Source organism: Pristiophorus japonicus, chromosome 8 (genome assembly GCF_044704955.1).
Source record: "Pristiophorus japonicus isolate sPriJap1 chromosome 8, sPriJap1.hap1, whole genome shotgun sequence".
NCBI lineage: Eukaryota > Metazoa > Chordata > Chondrichthyes > Pristiophoridae > Pristiophorus > Pristiophorus japonicus.
Window position 1 is genome coordinate 26,249,480 of NC_091984.1, and position 23,396 is coordinate 26,272,875.

The 23,396-nt window shown below is 46.1% G+C and overlaps 1 protein-coding gene across 1 annotated transcript in view; it reads right to left on the reverse strand.

Moving 5' to 3' along the window:
* Positions 1-18,458, reverse strand: part of glmna (glomulin, FKBP associated protein a) — a 39,971-nt gene extending 21,513 nt beyond the window's left edge. The window contains exons 1-6 of the mRNA XM_070886601.1: positions 18,387-18,458; positions 11,763-11,888; positions 10,132-10,251; positions 1,019-1,127; positions 224-470; positions 20-122 (exon numbers count right to left, since the gene is read on the reverse strand). Coding sequence (XP_070742702.1) covers positions 20-122; positions 224-470; positions 1,019-1,127; positions 10,132-10,251; positions 11,763-11,888; positions 18,387-18,425 — 744 coding nt within the window. The 5' untranslated portion in view covers positions 18,426-18,458. The remainder of the gene's footprint in view (positions 1-19; positions 123-223; positions 471-1,018; positions 1,128-10,131; positions 10,252-11,762; positions 11,889-18,386) is intronic.
* Between the last annotated feature and the right edge of the window lie 4,938 nt (positions 18,459-23,396).

A 23,396-nucleotide genomic window follows, 5' to 3' on the forward strand; every position in this document is an offset into this window, starting at 1 on the left:
GTGGGCAGATCAAACTTACCAGAATTTCAGCAGCAAAAGTTCTCAATGAATTGTCCTCAATCTCTTCAGTTAATGGTTGTAACTGTGCTGACAGCAGTGGGTATTCCAAACTTCTCATACAGCTACATCAATTGTAAAAATACCAATTCGACTATTAATTTACCTGACAAAAGCTCTTAGTTAAAAAGTGTGTCGATCAACTAATTGAAAATTAAGTACCTACAATTTCAGTAGTTCATCCTTTAGTTCATTATAGGAAGGTTTTCTCTTGGATTCTGTCACTTGACTCACTTCATCCACAAATGGTTTAACAAAAGAGGTAACAGCCATACAACACTTGCAAAGCTCATGTGCATCTTGTGTGCGTTGCTCATTGGTGAAAGGTACAGGTAGCTTGGAGAGTTGGCTATGAATGGTTGCAAGAGACAGTCCCACAGAATATGCCTTTTTATGTTTCATTTTTAACAGCACTACAAAAATAAGTTTTATCAAGTTAAATCCAAGAAATAGTTCAAGTAAAAGCTACTGCTACAAAAAAATGCTAGTATTTAAAGATATAATTTATCACAAGAAAAGCAAAACCTAAGATCCTAACTACTGTAAAATTCCATTATTGCAGAATATTAAAAACATTAAAAACAAAAACGAATAAAAGCAAGTTGGTCTTCCAAGAAATAAATTCAGTTGACTTGATATTTTCCTAATATTACAAGCAGTGCTAGTTTGGAATCAGGTCTTGAATAGCTATCATCACATTGCTTGTTTTGTGTAGAATCACAGCAATATTTTTAAAATAAAAATACAAATTTGTAAAGCTCCTGAAGACAAATTCTGCTTCTGTAAAGCATTCTGGTAACAATTTGTTTCTTTAAAAGCAGCATAATTAAAGTATACAACTCTTATAGTATTGTATCTGGTAGTGTGATAGATATTTGAATCTACACCTCAATGTACATTGAGATAAGCCTAGTAATAGCCTTCTATAAAGTAAACTTATTGATTTACAAATTCAAATTACCTGTCTGGAGCGGCTGCAGGAGCAATAAGATAGTTTTAGATATATTATTTCCAAAAGCCTCCTCAATCTGTTCAAGTAAACCCACCAGAAGTTCCTTTGGGTTGCTTATCTACAAGGATTAAACACAACATTGTGAATTAAATTTCTATAATTTTGTGACAAGCTAATTTGATCTCAAGAAGTTTTTGTGCCTTCTATTTTTTTGACTCTCTCTCTCTCTATAATATTTGTTACACGCTCCTTGTTTAAGCATCATCATGCAATCATGCCTCCGGGTAGCACCTCAATAGAATTTTCATATTATAAAGCTGTCTGTCACAGTCAGCTAAACATTACAGCGAGACAGAGCTTCACAAGCTCCAGAAGCCCCAGATCCCCATCACCTCACCTACAGCATCCCTCGTGTACTTTGAGGGAAATTCACTTTGCTCTGACTTCCTGTGAGAAAACTGCAGGAGATCCACTAGTGAATTTATAAATCTAAGGAAAAGTTAAAGTTTATTAAAGAACGAACTTGTATTTCTACAGCGCCTTTCACACCCTCAACACATCCCAAATGCTTCACAGCCAATTAAGTACTTTTTGAAATGTAGTCACTGTTGTATATGTAGGAAGTGCCAATTTGCACACAGCAAGCCCTACCAAAAGCAATGTGATAATGACCAGACAGACTGTTTTAGTAATGTTGGATAATGTTGGCCAGGACACTGGAGATAACTCCCCTGCTCACCTTCCAAATAGTGCTATGGGGTCTTCTTACATCCACATGACAAGGCAGAAGGAGTTTCAGTTTAATCTGAAAGACCGTACCTCTTACAGTGCAGCACTCAGTACTGCACTGAAGTGTCAGTCTAGGATTATGTGGTCAAGTTTCTGAGTGGGGTTTAAACCCACAAGTTTCTGACCACTGAGCCACAGCTATAACATGTCAGTTTGGCTCAGCTCGAATCAGAAGGTTGATGCCTCAAGCCCCACCTTAACACTTGTAACCCTAATCGAAGTTGAAGTTTTAGTGTTATCTATGTGGATTTGTATTTACTCTGTAGAGCCACCAGAGGGCTCATTCCCCAGGGAACATAAGAACATAGAACATAGAACAGGAGTAGGCCATCTAGCCCCTCGAGCCTGCTCCGCCATTCAACAAGATCATGGCTGATCTGGCCGTGGACTCAGCTCCACTTACCCGCCCGCTCCCTGTAACCCTTAATTCCCTTATTGGTTAAAAATCTATCTGTGACTTGAATACATTCAATGAGCTAGCCTCAACTGCTTACTTTGGCAGAGAATTCCACAGATTCACAACCCTCTGGGAGAAGAAATTCCTTCTCAACTCGGTTTTAAATTGGTTCCCCCGTATTTTGAGGCTGTGCCCCCTAGTTCTAGTCTCCCCGACCAGATGAAACAGCCTCTCTGCCTCTATCTTGTCTATCCCTTTCATTATTTTAAATGTTTCTATAAGATCACCCCTCATCCTTCTGAACTCCAATGAGTAAAGACCCAGTCTACTCAATCTATCATCATAAGGTAACCCTCTCATCTCCGGAATCAGCCTAGTAAATCGTCTCTGTACCCCCTCCAAAGCTAGTATATCCTTCCTTAAGTAAGGTGACCAAAACTGCACGCAGTATTCCAGGTGCGGCCTCACCAATATCCTATATAGTTGCAGCAGAACCTCCCTGCTTTTGTACTCCATCCCTCTCGCAATGAAGGCCAACATTCCATTCGCCTTCCTGATTACCTGCTGCCCCTGAAAACTAACTTTTTGGGATTCATGCACAAGGACCCCCAGGTCCCTCTGCACCGTAGCATGTTGTAATTTCTCCCCATTCAAATAATATTCCCTTTTACTGTTTTCCCCCCCCCCCCCAAGGTGGATGACCTCACATTTTCCGACATTGTATTCCATCTGCCAAACCTTAGCCCATTCGCTTAACCTATCTAAATCTCTTTGCAGCCTCTCTGTGTCCTCTACACAACCCGCTTTCCCACTAATCTTTGTGTCATCTGCAAATTTTGTTACACTACACTCTGTCCCCTCTTCCAGGTCATCTATGTATATTTTAAACAGTTGTGGTCCCAGCACCGATCCCTGTGGCACAACACACCACTGATTTCCAACCCGAAAAGGACCCATTTATCCCGACTCTCTGCTTTCTGTAAGCCAGCCAATTCTCTATCCATGCCAATACATTTCCTCTGACTCCGCGTCCCTTTATCTTCTGCAGTAACCTTTTGTGTGGCACCTTATCGAATGCCTTTTGGAAATCTAAATACACCACATCCATCGGTACACCTCTATCCACCATGCTCGTTATATCCTCAAAGAATTCCAGTAAATTAGTTAAACATGATTTCCCCTTCATGAATCCATGTTGCGTCTGCTTGATTGCACTATTCCGATTTAGATGTCCCGCTATTTCTTCCTTAATGATAGCTTCAAGCATTTTCCCCACTACAGATGTTAAACTAACCGGCCTATAGTTACCTGCCTTTTGTCTGCCCCCTTTTTTTTTTAAACAGAGGCATTACATTAGCTGCTTTCCAATCCGCTGGTACCTCCCCAGAGTCCAGAGAATTTTGATAGATTATAACGAATGCATCTGCTATAACTTCCGCCATCTCTTTTAATACCATGGGATGCATTTCTTCAGGACCAGGGGACTTGTCTATCTTGAGTCCCATTAGCCTATCCAGCACTACCCCTCTAGTGATAATCTCAAGGTCCTCCCTTCCCACATTCCCTTGACCAGAAATTTTTGGCATGGTTTTTGTGTCTTCCACTGTGAAGACCAAAGCAAAATAATTGTTAAAGGTCTCAGCCATTTCCACATTTCCCATTATTAAATCCCCCTTCTCATCTTCTAAGGGACCAACATTTACTTTAGTCACTCTTTTCCGTATATATCGGTAAAAGCTTTTACTGTCTGTTTTTATGTTTTGCGCAAGTTTACTTTCGTAATCTATCTTTCCTTTCTTTATCGCTTTCTTAGTCATTCTTTGCTGTCGTTTAAAATTTTCCCAATCTTCTAGTTTCCCACTAACCTTGGCCACCTTATACGCATTGGTTTTTAATTTGATACTCTCCTTTATTTCCTTGGTTATCCACGGCTGGTTATCCCTTCTCTTACCGCCCTTCTTTTTTACTGGAATATATTTTTGTTGAGCACTATGAAAGAGCTCCTTAAAAGTCCTCCACTGTTCCTCAATTGTGCCACCATTTAGTCTGTGTTTCCAGTCTACTTTAGCCAACTCTGCCCTCATCCCACTGTAGTCCTCTTGTTTAAGCATAGTACGCTCGTTTGAGACACTACTTCCTCACCCTCAATCTGCATTACAAATTTAACCATACTGTGATCACTCATTCCGAGAGGATCTTTTACCTGGAGATCGTTGTTTATTCCTGTCTCATTACACAGGACCAGATCTAAGATAGCTTTGCTCCATTGTAGGTTCTGTAACATACTGTTCTAAGAAACAATCCCGTATGCATTCTATGAATTCCTCCTCAAGGCTACCCCGTGCGATTTGATTTGACCAATCGATATGTTGGTTAAAATCCCCCATGATTACTGCCGTTCCTTTTTCACATGCCTCGATTATTCCCTAGATTATTGCCCACCCCCGTGAAGTTATTATTTGGGGGCCTATAAACTATGCCCACCAGTGACTTTTTCCCCTATCTCTAATCTCCACCCACAATGATTCAACATTTTGTTCATTAGAGCCAATATCATCTCTCACAACTGCCCTGATATCATCCTTTATTAACAGAGCTACCCCACCTCCTTTCTCTTCTTGTCTATCTTTCCAAATTGTCAGATACCCCTGTATGTTTAATTCCCAGACTTGGCCCCCCTGCAACCACGTTTCTGTAATGGCCACCAAATCATACCCATTTGAAATGATTTGTGCCGTCAACTCATTTACTTTATTTCGAATGCTGTGTGCGTTTAGGTAGAGTGTTTTAATACTAGTTTTTAAACCATGATTTTTAGTTTTGACCCCTCCTGCAGCCCCTTTATATTCATACATATTGTCCCTTCCTATCACCTTGTGGTTTACACTTACCCCAGTGCTACTCTGCTCTGTTGCCTCCTGCCTTTTGCATTCTTTCTTGGGGTCCTGTTCATCTGAGCTCTCCCACTCCAACTAGCTCAGAGCCCTCTCCTGGGTTTCGAATACACCTTGCATTGAGGCACCGAGCTTTCATGCTTGCCTTTTTATTACCCTTTGACCCTTTAGAATTTTGCTGTACAGTGGCCCTTTTTGTTTTTTGCCTTGGGTTTCTCTGCCCTCCACTTTTACTCATCTCCTTTCTGTCTTTTGCTTTTGTCTCCATTTTGTTTCCCTCTGTCTCCCTGCATTGGTTCCCATCCCCCTGCCTTATTAGTTTAACTCCTCCCCAACAACACGAGCTAACACTCCCCCTCGGACATTGGTTCCGGTCCTGCCCAGATGCAGACCGTCCGGTTTGTACTGGTCCCACCTCCCCCAAAACCGGTTCCAATGTCCAGGAATTTGAATCCCTCCCTGCTGCACCACTGCTCATCTGAGCTATCCTGCGATTCCTACTCTGACTAGCACGTGGCACTGGTAGCAATCCCGAGATTACTACTTTTGAGGTCCTACGTTTTAATTTAGCTCCTAGCTCCTTAAATTCGTCTCGTAGGACCTCATCCCTTTTTTTAACCTATATCGTTGGTACCAATGTGCACCACGGCAACTGGCTGTTCACCCTCCCTCCCTTGGGAGCACAGGTATTTCAGAAGGCTTCACAGGTGGAGAGGCACTCTAGAGACCTGCAATAAAAGACTACAGTCACACTTTACTTAGAGTCAGACTGAACACTGTGAGCTCATTCTCCATACATAACAACTGGTGACACGATACAGATAGCGAACCCAAAGATGCAGAGAACAGTGGGCATCCTGGAGAAATTTTCAGAGGGAGATTATTGGGAAACTTTTTGTGGAGCGGCTCGACCAATACTTCGGGGCCAACGAGCTAGATGGGGAAAAGAGCGCTGCCAAACGTAGAGCGATCCTCCTCACCGACTGTGGGGCACCAACATATGGCCTCATGAAGAATCTGCTCACTCCAGCGAAACCCACGGAGAAATCGTACGACGATTTTGCACACTGGTCTGAGAGCATTTGAACCCGAAGGAAAGCGTTCTGATGGCGAGGTACCGGTTCTACACCAACAAAAGGTCTGAAGGCCAGGAAGTGGTGAGTTATGTCGCCGAGCTGAGACGCCTTGCAGGACATTGCAAATTTGGAGGACATTTGGAGCACATGCTCAGAGACTTTTTCGTACTTGGCATTGGCCACGAAACCATACTTCGCAAGCTTTTGACTGTAGAGACCCCAACCTTGAGTAAGGCCATAACGATAGCTCAGGCATTCATTGCCATCAGTGACAATATTAAGCAAATCTCTCAGCACACAAGTGCTGCTACAAGTACTGTGATGTTGTTTTCGAATCATAACTTCCAGGGCAGGTCACACATACCTGCAGCTACACATCCGCAGATGTCTCAGAGTCCACCATCAAGAGTGATGAATGCAAGGCCTTTAACGCCTTGTTGGCGCTGCGGACGTGTAGCTGCAGCTATGTGTGACCTGCCCTGTAAGTTATGATTCGAAAACAACATCACAGTACTTGTAGCAGCACTTGTGTGCTGAGAGATTCCATTCATGCCGATTCAAAGGATACGTTTGCAAGGGCTGTGGAACAATGGGACACCTGCAACAAGTGTGCAGGTGAGCTGCTAAGCCTGTTAAACCTGCAAACCACCACATTGCAGGAGGACAGATCCACGGAGGATCACTACATACCAGAGCCTCAGATAGAGGAGGCAGAGGTACATGGGGTGCACACATTCACCACGAATTGTCCCCAGATAATGCTGACTGTTGAAGTAAATGGACTCCCGGTGTCAATGGAGCTGGACACGGGCGCGAGCCAATCCATCATGGGCAAAAAGACTTTCGAAAGGTTGTGGTGCAACAAGGCCTCAAGGCCAATCTTAACTCTAGTTCGCACGAGACTAAGAACTTACACTAAAGAACTGATTCCTTTATTTAGGGTTACGGCAGTGCTACCGTAAAGGTCTCCTACGATGGAGCAGTGCACAAGCTACCACTGTGGCGATGGTCTCACGCTGCTTGGCAGGAGCTGGCTGAGAAAGATACGCTGGAACTGGGACGATGGCCGAGCGCTATCGCCCGCTGACGACACTTCGTGTGCCCAGGTCTTAAACAAATTTCCTTTGCTGTTTGAACCAGGCATCGGGAAATTCCAAGGAGCAAAAGTGCAGATTCATCTCATTCCGGGGGCGCAAACTATCCATCACAAGGCGAGAGCAGTACCGTACATGATGAGAGAAAGGGTAGAGATCAAACTAGACTGGCTGCAACACGAGGGCATCATCTCACCGATTGAGTTCAGCGAGTGGGCCAGTCCTATTGTCCCAGTCCTCAAGGGAGACGGCACTGTCAGAATCTGTGGCGATTACAAAGTAACTATAAATCGTTTCTCCCTGCAGGACCAATACCCACTACCAAAAGCCAACGACCTCTTTGCAACGCTGGCAGGAGGAAAGACATTCACGAAGCTTGATCGGACTTCAGCCTACATGACACAGTAACTGGAGGAATCATCAAAGGCCCTCACCTGCATCAACACACACAAAGGTCTTTTTGTTTATAACAGATGCCCGTTTGGAATCCGATTAGCGGCGGCGATATTCCAGAGAAACATGGAAAGTTTACTGAAGTCGGTCCTGCACACCGTGGTCTTCCAGGCCGACATCTTGGTCACAGGTTGGAACACAGTCGAGCACCTGCAGAACCTGGAGGAGGTTCTTAGTCGATTCAACCGCGTGAGGCTCAGGTTAAAACGCTTGGTGCATTTTCCTGGCGCCTGAAGTGGAGTTCCTGGGAAGGAGGATTGTGGCGGATGGCATCAGGCCCACCAACGCGAAGACGGAGACAATCGAGAACGCACCGAGGCCACAGGACGTGACGGAGCTGCGGTCATTTCTGGAACTCTTGAACTACTTTGGTAACTTCTTACCGGGTCTCAGCACACTGCTAGAACCACTGCATGTCTTACTATGAAAAGGGGGCGAATGGGTTTGGGGCAAAAGCCAAGAAAATGCCTTTGTAAAAGCGAGAAATTTGTTATGCTCAAACAAATTGCTTGTGTTGTATGATCCATGTAAGCGTTTGGTACTAGCATGTGATGCGTCGTCATATGGCGTCGGGTGTGTATTGCAACAAGCTAATGATTTCAGGAAACTGCAACCGGTTGCTTATGCATCCAGGAGTCTGTCTAAGGCTGAGAGAACCTACAGCATGATTGAAAAAGAAGCGTTAGCGTGTGTCTATGGGGTAAAGAAAATGCATCAATACCCGTTTGGGCTAAAATTCGAATTGGAAGCTGACCATAAGCCACTTATATCTCTGTTTTCCAAGAGTAAAGGGATAAATACCAATGCATCGGCCCGGATCCAGAGATGGACGCTCATGTTGTCCGCATACAATTACGCCATCCGCCACAGGCCAGGCACAGGAAACTGCGCTGATGCTCTCAGTAGGCTGCCATTGCCTGCCACAGGGGTGGAAATGGCGCAGCCCGCAGATCTAGCCATGGTTATGGAAGCATTTGAGAGTGAGCAATCACCCGTCACTGCCCGGCAGATCAAAACCTGGACAAGCCAGGACCCCTTATTATCTTTAGTCAAAAGCTGTGTGCTTCACTGGAGCTGGTCCAGTGTCCCAGTGGAAATGCAGGAAGAAATAATGCCGTTCCAGTGGCGCAAAGATGAAATGTCTATACAGGCAGACTGCCTTCTGTGGGGCAATCGAGTAGTGGTCCCAAAGAAGGGCAGAGACACCTTCATCAATGACCTCCACAGTACCCACCCAGGCATCGTAATGATGAAAGCGATAGCCAGATCCCATGTGTGGTGGGCCGGTATCGATGTGGACTTAGAGTCCTGCGTTCACAGATGTAATACATGCTCGCAGTTAAGCAATGTACCCAGGGAGGCACCGCTAAGTTTATGGTCTTGGCCCTCCAAACCTTGGTCTCGGCCCTCCAAACCTTGGTCTCGGCTACACGTCGACTATGCAGGCCTGTTCTTGGGTAAAATGTTCCTTGTGGTTGTAGACGCGTACTCCAGTGGATTGAATGTGAGATAATGTCAGCTAGCACATCCACTGCCACCACTGAAAGCCTGCAGGCCATGTTTGCCACACACAGCTTACCCGATGTCCTGGAGAGCGACAACGGGCCATGTTTTACCAGTGCTGAGTTCAAAGAATTCATGACCTGTAACAGGATCAATTATGTCACATCTGCCCCGTTTAAACCATGTCCAATGATCAGGAAGAGAGCAGTGCAAACCATCAAGCAAGGCTTGAAGAGGGTAACTGAAGGCTCACTGCAGACTCGAATATCCCAAGTCCTGCTTAGCTACCGCACGAGACCACACTCACTCATTGGGATCCCACCTGCTGAACTGCTCATGAAAAGAGCACTTAAGACAAGGCTTTCGTTAATTCACCCTGATCTACATGAACAGGTAGAGAGCAGGCGGCTTCAACAAAGTGCATACCGTGATAGCGCAAATGTGTCACGCGAGATTGAAGTCAATGATCCTGTATTTGTATTAAATTATGGCCAAGGTCCCAAGTGGCTTCCCGGCACTGTCATAGCCAAAGAGGGCAGCAGGGTGTTTCAGGTCAAACTTTCAAATGGACTCATTCACCGGAAACACTTGGACCAAATCAAACTCAGATTGACGGACTACCGTGAGCAACTCACCTTGGACCTTACCTTTTTTGATCCACCAGTGGCAACCAACACCACGGTTGACCACAAAGCAGAACCCATCATCCACAGCAGCCCTGCAGAGCCCAACACACCAGGCAGCCCAGCAAAGCCAGCTGCACAGCAGCTCAGCGAAGGCCCAAGTAATTCATTTGTTGTGTAGGGCTTTCAGACATCTCGTGTGAAGATTTTTTTCTTTCTTCTTAAAATGTGTAACAAATGCAACAAGCTTTGCACTCTGATTGATAGCTATTGCTTTGTGTATATTCACTTACCTGTACTACATGGTCTAGTATTTTCAAGCAGTTTTCCCTGTGCTCAGTTTCTTGCTCGTCTTTCAAAGCACAACTGACAATAGGACCAACCAGATTCCAGCCCATGCAGATAACAAAGTCCTGTAAGATATTAAATGAGGGCGAGGGAAAGAAACAGAAAATAGAATGGTAAATTAAACACATAGATGTTGCATTGATTTCTTCACAAAACGTTAGCTTAAAAAAGGTAGAGTTTGTCTTGTCGAGGTGCAGCTGCTACCATTAGCACAATGGGCTATTGGAGCTTTTCCCAAAAACTGGTTCAATGTGTTTCAACAAGGAATTGTATGCTTCATTCTCAACTCCAAGTTGGTTATGAGTTTGAGATCTTCAGCATATCATCTAAGCTGTAACATTAGTGCAGTTGTGAGGAAGTGTTATATTGTTGGAAGTGAGTGCAAGTTCTTTTTTCCTTCCTGTGTAAAGACTTTTTTTTAAAACTAGAGGCCTGGTTGGACTGCTCATTCTTGAAAACTTCACAAGCAGGGTCACTGTTTTAATCTTTTCAATCAAGTTCCATTTTTATTACATTTAGGGATCATATTCCATGGTTCCATCTATTTATCTATGAAAAATGCTAAATATTAGCCTGGTTTATAATTTTTTTTTAAAGAAAAAAAGGCTACTATGGTGCTGTAATAAATATATGATGGGATTAAGTGTGTAAGAGACCATTGTTGTCAGTTTTTAAAAAAAGACATTAAATCATTTTAAACAAAACTTGATCTTCAAATCAGATAACTAAAATGCCAATGACTTCAATTATGTTACTAGCCCCTTTAAATTGCATGATATTCAATTAGAAACGCAGTTTAAACTTCATCACTGTAGAATTATAGAAAAGATGATTATAGAATTATAGGAAAGATCACAGCAAAGTAATCAATATATTAGCTATTGCTGAAGCAGGAAATTGTACACTGATCCCAGATAAACTGTTGGATACTGATTCTAATATTTAAGATGAGCCATGTTAATTTACTGAAAGATTCCAACATACATACCCCAAAGAATTATTGAATCAAAGATAGAAAATGTGTTCCTAATTTAAAAATTTGCAGTTCAGAATGTTAAAGTCAAGCAACAGATCTTCCTTGGCTTGGTGTTTTTAAGTTATTTGCACTTCGTGAAAAGTAGTTGATTTAGAAGTACAAAGTTTCAAAGATAGATGTTTGTCCACATTGCTAACCCAGTTACTTTTTGACAGAAAGCAAGATAATTAATAGTATACAGGTGCAGCGTCCCAAATTCAGAACCCTCGGGACCGAGGCCTTTCCGAAGTTCGCGTTTTTCCGGACTTTGGAACGTCTTTCTGACGTCACGAATCTGGAAACAGCCGAGCCCAGGTTCGGGTATTTTCAGAACGTCAGAAATGAGGCGGGGGTGGGGATACCGGCCGAGGAGCTGTTCGGGCCGTCCGGGGCCCGCCGCGGAGGTCGCGCGGGCGGGCGAGGCCCCAGAGTCAGTCAGCGGCGAGGCCCCGAAGTCAGACAGGGTTGCCCGGTCCAGGTTCCTGAACATTTTACGGATTTTGGACGTCGCACCTGTATCGATACAAAACAGAGTAGCCCTGTTAAAAGTTACAGTAGTACCTTGTTTTGTCCATCTTGTAGAATTTCCAAAAGTTTAGCTGCATGCCCTTCCTCCAGGCACTGGCAGGCAGCTGACTGAAATATGCTGTGATCTTCATCTTTAAACTCTGTTTCGGGTAGACCTCGCTAAAATGAATAAAACAACCTTTTAATCCATGTGTGAAACAATTTCAGTCAATGTTAACTGAAGCTACCTAAAGTAAAACATCTGCATATGGCATTACAATGATCTATTACAACAACTTTTATTTATATAACGCCTTTAACGTAGTGAACCGGCCCAAAGCGCTTCACAGCAGTGTTAGCAGACAAAACAAATAAATTTGACACCGAGCCACATAAGAAATTATGGCAGATGACCAAAAGCTTGGTCAAAGTGTTAGGGCTAGAATTTCCACTCCATCGCCATCCGGTTTCTCGGCGGCATTAGTCGTTTTGGGTGAGTACCGGGCTGGCAAAAACTTCAACCGAGTTCCGCAGGTGGTTTCGAAGTACCGCTTACCGCTGGGGAGAGGACTGCCGGCGTGCACCGCCCATGGACCACCATCGCCCGATTTTTGACTCAGCGGTGACCCGTAGGCAAGTTGAAAAAAAAACGCACACGAGAAGCAGCGGAGCTGGGCCGTAGATAAGTAGCCCTCCAAAAAAAGGTACGTTAATGGGTTTTTACTAATTATTTTAAAATTCTTACAATGATTCAGGTGAAAATGGTCCCGAGACTGTTTAGTTGATTATTTTATTTTACGTTTTTTAAAAATATATTTGTTGTGTTTTATCGGCCATTTTTTTTTAAAGAACCGCCCAATCGGCCAGCGATTCCATTTTCCGCCGCGAATCGGGGTATAACCTCCATTTTTTTTTGCCGGACGGATTTTTTTCCTTTTTTTAAAAAAAATGGTATTTTTCGCCGGCGATAATTTGAGAATCTTAGTGGTATTTTGGGCATCAATTCGGCGCTGGTGAATTTTTTGGAAATTCTAACCCGTAGGCTTCAAAGAGAGTCTTAAAGGAGGAAAGAGAGGTAGAGAGGCGGAAAGGTTTAGGGAGGAAGTTCCAGAGGTTCGGGCACAGGCAGCTGACGGCACGGCCACTGATGGTTGAGCAGTTATAATCAGGGATGTTCAAGTGGTCAGAATTTGAGGAGCACAGACATCTTGTGGGGTTGTGAGGCTGAAAGAGATTACAGAGATAGGGAGGGGCGAGGCCATGGAGGGATTTGTAAACAAGGATGAGAATTTTGAAATTGAGGCATTGCTTAACCAGGAGCCAATGTAGGTCAGCAAGTACAGGAATGGATCATGGATGATTGGGACTTGGTGTGAGTTAAGACACGGGCTACCGAGTTTTAGATGACCTCAGGGTAGAATGTGGAAGGCCAGCTAGGAGTGCATTGGAATAGTCAAGGTCTAGGGGTAACAAAGGCATGGATGAGGGTTTCAGCAGTGGATGAACTGAGGAAGGGCGGAGCTGGGCAAAGTTACGTCGGTGGAAATAGGTGGTTTTAGATATGCCGCGGATATGTGGCCAGACCTCTCGGCAGCGCCAACTCGAGCTGGGTGCAGACATCACCAGCAACACCGGGGATAAGAAGAGGAGCTAGCCACCACAGGGAGCAGCGGGATCAAAGTGGGACGTCACCGGGAGCCAGGTAGCTGATTGGCTGCGTATTTCGAAGCGAGGTCAAGGCCGAGGAGCGTGGTCAGGACCCAAGACCCAGCAGCCAGGTCGAGGCCGAGGAATGGTGCAGCACAGTCAAACAGCGAGGTCGGGAGGTCTACACTGCCCCCTATGAAACATAGGCAGATGGGACCTGTGGGGAGGAGGAAGGAGGAAGGAGGATAGGAGTATGTGTGTGTGTGTGTGTGTGTGTGTGCGCGCGCGCGCGCGCGCGCGTGCGTACTAGGCGTATGCAGCGGAGCCTGGCCTCCAATCGTCTTGGATCCCCTTGCCACTGGACTAAGACCTTGCTTGGTCAAGCCAGAGTGGTAGCTGGTGTGAAATGGCCACGTTAAAAGAATTCACGCACAGGCAACCTCCACCCTTTAAAATGAAGTTCAGGACCCTCATGGACAACCCCAACAGCGACAGACCGGAGCGCCGTACTATCGTTGCTCGGGAACTCCGACGATTCAACATAGACATCACCATCCTAAGCGAGACTCAGTGAGCAGGGGTAGGCCAGCTCAAGGCACAAGGTGGTGGTCTTCTGTAACGGTAAACCAGAAGAACGCCACCTCCATGGGGTAGGCTTCGCCATTAAAAAATGAGCTAGTTGGACATCTCAGAGACTCCCTTTGCGGGATAAATTAACACCTTATGACCCTTCGGCTCACCCTAGCCCGGAACCAGTGCGCTATGGTCATCAGTGCGTATGCCCCAATACTGGAAGCTACAGACGAGACCAAAGAGGAATTCTACTCCAGCCTTGAACAATCCCTGACCCGAGTCCCAACAAGCGACAGGCAGATCCTCCTTGGCGGATTTAAGGCCAAAGTTGCAAAGGACACAGACCTCTGGGGAGGTGTGATTGGCAGAAAGGTATTAGGGAAAACCAACTCCAACGGTACCCTCCTGACAAAATGCTTAGAACATGGCCTCATCATAACCAACACCGTGTTCCCTCAGAGAGACAAGTACAAGGCCTCATGGCAACACCCTCGCTCCAAGCACTGGCATCTGCTAGATTAGGTCATCGTCTGAGCAGGAGAGACCGCAAGGACATGCATATCATCCACGCCACGACGAGCTGACTATTGCTGGACAGACCACCGTCTAATCTGTTCTGTCACCGCTATCAATGTAGCCCCAAAGCAGCGGTGGCAACAGAAACAATGCTGCAGGAAAATCGATGATGGAGCACTCAAATGCTCTACTAAGAAAGCCGTTTTCAGCCAGCGCCTCACATCCAACCTGATGACTCCCAGTCATTCAGAGAGGCAGAGTGTCCACAGCGTGTGGTCTGCCCTCAAGCCCTCCATAATTAGCACCTGTGAAGAGACGCTTGGTCACAGGAAACATCAAGACTGGTTCGACGAGAATGACCAGGAGATCCAAGAGCTAATAAGCCGCAAGTGCAAGACATTCTTGAACTGGAAACAGCAACACAACTCGAGAGCAAGAAAGCAGCTCTACAGACGTCTGAAGGCCGAGATCCAACATAAAACTCGCGACCTAAAGAACAGATGGTGGGTGGAGAAAGCGCAGGAGATCCAGCAACTAGCCGACAACCACAACGGGTGTGGATTCTTTAACGCAGTCAAGACCTATGGCCCAATCACCCAAGTTCCTACCCCAGTAAGGGCCAAGAACAGAGAGGTACTCATCCAGAGAGGAAGTCAGTGCCTGCTGGAAGGAGCACTTTGAAGATCTCCTTAACCAAGACTCTGTCCTCGACTCCATCCCGCAGCATGCTACCAGTCACCACCTCAGCACAAGCCCTGCCCAGCATGTGATTGAAAAGGCCATCTGACAACTGAAGAGCAAGGCCTCAGTAGTAGATGGAATTCCCGCCAAAGCACTAAAGCATGGCAGAGAAGCACTACTGGCACGAATCCATGAACTCATTTCTTTTATTTGGAAGGAGGAGAGCATGCCAGGAGATCTGAGACACGCCGTAATTGTGACCACCTTCAAGAAAGTTGGCATGTCCGAATGCGGTAATTAGAGAGGAATTTCCCTGCCGTTTACTACAAGGAAAGTCACCACAAGAATCCTCCTCAATTGCCTTCTCCCAGTGGCTGAAGAGCTTCTCCTAGAGTCACAAAACAGATTCCACCCACTAAGGGGAACAGTGAACATGATCTTCACCGTGTGTCCAATTCAAGTGAAATACAGGGAGCAGCACCAATCCCTGTAAATGGCCTTCTTTGACCTCACAAAGGCCTTCGACACGGTCAACCTTGAGGGATTATGGGAGTGTCCTCCTCAATTCCGGCTGCCCTTAAAAGTTTATCACCATCCTTCACCTGCTCCACGATGACATGCAAGCTGTGATCCTTACCAATGGATCCATCACAGACCCAACTTATGTACGAACCGGAGTCAAGTAAGGCTGTATCATTGTATCAACGCTCTTCTCAGCCTTCATTGCTGCAATGCTCCACCTCACCCTCAATAAGCTCCCCGCTGGAGTGGAGTTAATCTACAGAACAAACGGGAAATTGTTCAACCTCCATCACCTCCAGTCCAGATCCAAGGTCGTCCCATCCTCTGTCATTGAATTTCAGTATGCAGACGACGCTTACATTTGTGCACACTCGGAGGTTGAACTCCAAACCATCGTCAACACCTTCACCGAAGCGCAAGAGTGTATGGGCCTTACACTAAACATCTGTAAGACAAAGGTCCTCTACCAACCTGCCCCCGCCACACAGCACTGTCCCCCAGAATATCAAAATCCATGACAAGGCCTTGTACAACGTGGATAATTTTCCATACCTCAGGGACTTACTGTCAACAAGGCCAGACATAAATGACTAAGTCCAACACCACCTTCAGTGTGCCAGTGCAGCTTTCGGTCACCTGAGGAAGAGAGTGTTTGAAGACCAGGACCTCAAACCCAGCACCAAGCTCATGGTCTACAGAGCAGTAGTGATACCCGCCTTCCTATATGGACTATGTACAGCAGGCACTTCAAAGCACTGGAAAAGTATAACCAATGCTGCTTCCGCAAGATCCTATTGGCAGGATAGGCGCACCAACGTCAGTGTTCTCGCTCGGGCCAACATCCCCAGCATCGAAGCATTGACTACGGCTCGATCAGCTCCGATAGACGAGCCACACTGTCTGCATGCCCCATACTAGACTCCCAAAACAAGCGCACTACTCAGAGCTTCGACACAACAAGCGAGCCCCAGGTGGGCAGAGGAAACACTTCAAAGACACCCTCAAAGGCTCCTTGATAAAGTGCAACATCCCTACCAACACCTGGGAATCCCTGGCCAAAGACTGCTTAAAGTGGAGGAGAAGCATCCGTGAAGGCGCCAAACACCTCGATTCACTTCGCCAGGGTGCAAGCGGAAGCCAAGCGCAAAAAGCAGAAGGAGCACGACAACCCAAGCACCCCACCCACCCGTCCCCTCAACCACCATCTGCCCCACCTGTGACAGAGACTGGAAGTCCCTGCATTGGGCTCATCAGTCACCCAAGAACTCATTAGTGTAGAAGCAAGTCATCCTGGACTCTGAGGGACTGCCTAAGAAGAGGGAAGATGTGGCCAGAAGCTCACTTCAGGGTCAAATATGACGCCGAGGTTGCAAACAGTCTGCGTTAACCTCAGATAGATACTCGGGAGAGGGATGGAGTCAATGGCTAGGGAACGCAGTTTGTGGCGCAGTGTAACTATAAATTTTATGATTTATTACTAGATTACAATTCATTCCCAGAAGCTAGGTTTGGCATAAGCCTTACGCTGTAATGATAATCTCAAACTAATAGGATTTCCTTCTTACAGTTTTGTGCTGGGGTCAGTGACCAAAATGAATCAACTTTTATTATATTAAAATAATCAGCCATCCTGTTGGTTATTTTCAAATGTTAAATATATTTAATTACTTTTACAAAACATTAACATTTCATGACAAGCTGAAATACTAACTCAAGCAAATGTGCAGTAAATCCTGCTTTTGTAGTCATCTGTCTAATCGGCTAAGACTCTGATAAGGTGGAATGTCTGCATTAATTATTGTAAAAATAAAGCACTTAAAAAGGGTCTGGAGCCTAACTAACAGAGTTACTTCTCAAATTTAGCAATATTGAGGAGTGTTAAATAGAAAATATTCATATAGAAATTCTGGAGTGTACACGGACCCAGGAAGACAGCGCAAAAGCCGGTTTTCAGCGCACAATGCGCATGCGCTGAAAACCGGCTTTTCCGATCTGTTAAGTTGATAGATCTTCCGTATATCAGGAGCGACGATATTTGCATGGGCAAGATTGCGGTATTTACCTGTATCTTGCCCAGCAAATGTCCTGAAAACTCTTGCGCCTGATAAAAGTAGGCGCATAGCCTACTTTTACAGGGGTATGAGTTTTAAAATACAAAAAAACAATTTTAAATAAAATTTAAAAAACACGTTATTGTTAAAAACCCTCTCCATTACGGTAAGTTTATTTTAAACCATAATTTGTAAAACTTTTTTAAAAATTGGAAAAATATTTTTTTTTATAATACATAAATAACTAATTTAAATTAATTAAAAAAATGGTGTATTTTTTCTATTTTTTTAATTTAGTGTTTTGGGTGTTTGGGGGGGGGGGGGCGGGGGTTCTCATTCATAATAATGGAAACTCCAACTTAGAGTTCCCATTATTATGAATGAGAACATATTTTACCTTGACTGGCTGCCCAGAGCCATGTGACTGCAGGTCCTGATGTGCACGCGCAGTCAGTGGTGGCCTCAGGACTGGGAACTCACGTGGGCGCAGCAGCTTCAGGTCGATGCGCATCTTTTTAAAGTTTTTCCCCTCGATTGCCCGCGGGAAGCAGCTGACTGGGATTTCTGGGCCAGAGTGATCAAATACTAGCAGAATTGCTCGACTGTCATCTCCAAGACATAATTGTGCATTTTTGCTGTATATGAATAGCAACATAATAAAAGGATGATAAAAGCTATCAGTACTTACACATCGCTCAATTACCCCTTGCAGTTCTTCTAAAGCCATTTTGATGCTGCTTTCTACCCACACTTAGAGCTGGAATATACAAGAAAAACATAGCGTCAAGTTTAAAGAAAGAAAGTACATAGTAGTCTCGCTACAATTCATTATATTATCCTGGATTATTTTTGTAAGTATTTTAAGAGTCCCTCCTCCAGCGGTTCAGTTGATGAATTAACAGCCCCTATGGAACTGAGCCATATGGACCACGACTATCCCAGATTTGAAATATCCTAAATTAGTTCATTTGAACTATGGTAGTGGTATCAAGCCGAACTAACCGTGATTCACATCTCAGTGAAGGCAGAGAGAGAGTGAGGCAGAGGGGGTGTGTAAAAATTCAGGGTTCCCACTCTGCATTTACATCAGTTTTTAATTTCACACCCCAGCTACATGGAAGCACCTGTCTGCATTGCCTCAGCTAATATCAGTCAGCTTATATATACCTAGGCCGTTCCTCAGTTGTGTGGCTCAGTGCCATAACATGCATGACATATTCATCCATTGAGCCATCAGGAAGATAGTTTGACTCAGATAACAAGTTTAGTTTTCATAATTGGGCTCATAATTCTGCAAAATCATGTAGCCCAACTGGTTTTGATGTGGCACCCGGTCTCCAGCTCTAGAAATTTGGAAGCCCTGCTCAACTTGGGAGTTGAGGCATATTTTTGGGCAGAGCAGGAGTTTTATTCTGTATCTGCCTTTTAAGTACCAGTTTGGGAGTGTACACGGCTGACAGTGGGCAACAAAATTGGAACAAAAATCAATTTCCCACCTTAATACTGCTTTATCTTAATAAGCAAGACAATAGACCACAAACCTTTACCCAGCACTATTCATTAATCAGTGAAAAATTCTTAATATGCTCTTCTGTTACACAAAAGGTACCCCGCCCCCAAACAAAATACTCATCGGGTGCGATTCTGCCACATGAATAGTTCTCCCTACCTGCCGAAGCCTAGCCCAATCTCCTGTTTTGAGCACAATAAGGGTGCTGCTTTTCCATATTGCAGAATTGTATACTCTAGATGAGTAAAGTAAATGTTGGTTCCTTAGAAGATGAGAAGGGGGATTTAATAATGGGAAATGTGGAAATGGCCGAGACCTTAAACAATTATTTTGCTTCGGTCTTCACAGTGGAAGACACAAAAACCATGCCAAAAATTGCTGGTCACAGGAATGTGGGAAGGGAGGACCTTGAGAGAATCACTATCACTAGAGGGGTAGGGCTGGATAGGCTAATGGGACTCAAGGGAGACAAGTCCCCTGGTCCTGATGAAATGCATCCTAGGGTATTAAAAGAGATGGCAGAAGTTATAGCAGATGCATTCGTTATAATCTACCAAAGTTCTCTGGACTCTGGGGAGGTACCAGCGGATTGGAAAGCAGCTAATGTAACGCCTCTGTTTAAAAAAGGGGGCAGACAAAAGGCAGGTAACTATAGGCCAGTTAGTTTAACATCTGTAGTGGGGAAAATGCTTGAAGCTATTAAGGAAGAAATAGCGAGTCATCTAGATAGGAATAGTGCAATCAAGCAGACGCAACATGAATTCATGAAGGGGAAATCATGTTTAACTAATTTACTGGAATTCTTTGAAGATATAACGAGCATGGTGGATAGAGGTGTACCGATGGATGTGGTGTATTTAGATTTCCAAAAGGCATTCAATAAGGTGCCACACAAAAGGTTACTGCAGAAGATAAAGGTACACGGAGTCAGAGGAAATGTATTAGCATGGATAGAGAATTGGCTGGCTAACAGAAAGCAGAGAGTCGGGATAAATGGGTCCTTTTCGGGTTGGAAATCGGTGGTTAGTGGTGTGCCACAGGGATTGGTGCTGGGACCACAACTGTTTACAATATACATAGATGACCTGGAAGAGAGGACAGAGTGTAGTGCAACAAAATTTGCAGATGACACAAAGATTAGTGGGAAAGCGGGTTGTGTAGAGGACACAAGAGGCTGCAAAGAGATTTAGATAGGTTAAGCGAATGGGCTAAGGTTTGGCAGATGGAATACAATGTCGGAAAATGTGAGGTCATCCACCTTGGGGAAAAAAAACAATAAAAGGGAATATTATTTGAATGGGGAGAAATTACAACATGCTGAGGTGCAGAGAGACCTGGGGGTCCTTGTGCATGAAACTCTTGGGAGTTTTTTTTTTATTTTTATTTTTTTTAATTTTTTTTATTCGTTGCCAATCTTTCCAATTCTTTGTCAAATCACAAACGCCAGAGGTCACCTTGCACACATCAAGGATCACTCTGTGCCAATGCTCATAGCCAAAAGGCCTAGAGCCACTGCACCGTTCCTGGAAGTACTGCAATACCAGGTTCGTGCCATGGAGGTGGATGGGTCAGGCCCCCCACAAATCACAAAAAGTTAGTTTGCAGGTGCAGCAGGTAATCAGGATGGCGAATGGAATGTTGGCCTTCATCGCGAGAGGGATGGAGTACAAAAGCAGGGAGGTCCTGCTGCAACTGTACAGGGTATTGGTGAGGCCGCACCTGGAGTACTGCGTGCAGTTTTGGTCACCTTTCTTAAGGAAGGATATACTGGCTTTGGAGGGGGTACAGAGACGATTCACTAGGCTGATTCCGGAGATGAGGGGGTTACCTTATGATGATAGATTGAGTAGACTAGGTCTTTACTCGTTGGAGTTCAGAAGGATGAGGGGTGATCTTATAGAAACATTTAAAATTATGAAAGGGATAGACTAGATAGAGGCAGAGAGATTGTTTCCACTGGTCGGGGAGACTAGAACTAGGGGGCACAGCCTCAAAATACAGGGGAGCCAATTTAAAACCGAGTTGAGAAGGAATTTCTTCTCCCAGAGGGTTGTGAATCTGTGGAATTCTCTGCCCAAGGATGCAGTTGAGGCGAGCTCATTGAATGTATTCAAATCACAGATCGATAGATTTTTAACCAATAAGGGAATTAAGGGTTACGGGGAGTGGGCGGGTAAGTGGAGCTGAGTCGACGACCAGATCAGCCATGATCTTGTTGAATGGCGGAGCAGGCTCGAGGGGCTAGATGGCCTACTCCTGTTCCTAATTCTTATGTTCTTATGTGCCTTTTGAAGAACACAAGAATTAGGTGCAGGAGTAAGTCATACAGCCCCTTGAGCCTGCTCCACCATTCAATGGGCCCAAGTTTCGGCCTCAGTTGCTCCTGATTTTTGGAGCAACTTAGAAATTCAAATTCTCGCCATTTAGTTTGCTCCAGTTCTAGTCAGTTAGAACAGTTTCACTTTGGAACAGAATTTTTTTTCAAAAGGGGGCGTGTCCGGCCACTTACGCCCGTTTTCAAAGTTTCGGCAGTGAAAACTTACTCCAAACTAACTCAGAATGGAGTAAGTGAAGATTTTTGTACGCTCCAAAAAACCTTGTCCACACTTTAGAAAATCAGGCGTAGGTTACAAATCAGACGTAGGGAATGGGGGGGGGGGGGGGGCGGTTTAAAGGGAAGTTTACAAACATTAAACACTTCAGTTTTACAAGTAAAGAGCCATCATCAATAATAAATGATTAAAAAAATCAATAAATCAATCAAAAAAAATTAATGAGAAATATTTTTTTTTCAATCAAAAAAATAAATAAATAAAACATTTTCTACTTACCGACTGCAGCACCGGGAACCCTCCAACAGCATGCTGGGATGCCCCCCCCCCCCCCACCAGTGTGTCTCTATCTCTCTGTCTGTGTGTGTGTGTCTCTCAATCTCTGTCTGTCAGTGTCTGTGTTTCTGACGGGGAGGGGGGCGGAAGGAGAAGGGGGGGAGGGGGGCGGAAAGGAGAAGGGGGGAGGGGGGAGGGGGGGGAAGGAGAAGGGGGGGAGGGGGGAGGGGGGGGAAGGAGAAGGGGGGGAGGGGGGGGAAAGGAGAAGGGGGGGAGGGGGGGGAAAGGAGAAGGGGGGAGGGGGGGGAAAGGAGAAGGGGGGAGGGGGGGGAAAGGAGAAGGGGGGGAGGGGGGGGGGGAAAGGAGAAGGGGGGAAAGGAGCAGGGGGGGGGAAGGGGGGGGAAAGGAGAAGGGGGGGGAAAGGAGAAGGGGGGGGAAAGGAGAAGGGGGGGGAAAGGAGAAGGGGGGGGAAAGGAGAAGGGGGGGGAAAGGAGAAGGGGGGAAAGGAGAAGGGGGGGGAAAGGAGAAGGGGGGGGAAAGGAGAAGGGGGGGGAAAGGAGAAGGGGGGGGAAAGGAGAAGGGGGGGGAAAGGAGAAGGGGGGGGAAAGGAGAAGGGGGGGGAAAGGAGAAGGGGGGGGAAAGGAGAAGGGGGGGGAAAGGAGAAGGGGGGAAAGGAGAAGGGGGGGAAAGGAGAGGGGGGGGAAAGGAGAGGGGGGGGAAAGGAGAAGGGGGGGAGGGGGGGGGAAAGGAGAAGGGGGGAGGGAGGGGGGGGAAAGGAGAAGGGGGGGAGGGGGGGGGGAAAGGAGAAGGGGGGGAGGGGGGGGGGAGAAAGGAGAAGGGGGGGAGGGGGGGGGAGGGGGGGAGAAAGGAGAAGGGGGGGAGGGGGAGGGGAAAGGAGAAGGGGGGAGGGGGGGGGAAAGGAGAAGGGGGGAGGGGGGGAAAGGAGAAGGGGGGGAGGGGGGGGGAGGGGGGGAGAAAGGAGAAGGGGGGGAGGGGGAGGGGAAAGGAGAAGGGGGAGGGGGGGGGAAAGGAGAAGGGGGGAGGGGGGAAAGGAGAAGGGGGGAGGGGGGGGGGGGAAGGAGAAGGGGGGGAGGGGGGGAAAGGAGAAGGGGGGGAGGGGGGGGGAAAGGAGAAGGGGGGGAGGGGGAGGGGGGGAAAGGAGAAGGGGGGGAGGGGGAGGGGGGAAAGGAGAAGGGGGGGAGGGGGAGGGGGGGAAAGGAGAAGGGGGGGGAAAGGAGAAGGGGGGGGAAAGGAGAAGGGGGGGGAAAGGAGAAGGGGGGGGGGGAAAGGAGAAGGGGGGGGGGAAAGGAGAAGGGGGGGGGGGAAAGGAGAAGGGGGGGGGGGGGGAAAGGAGAAGGGG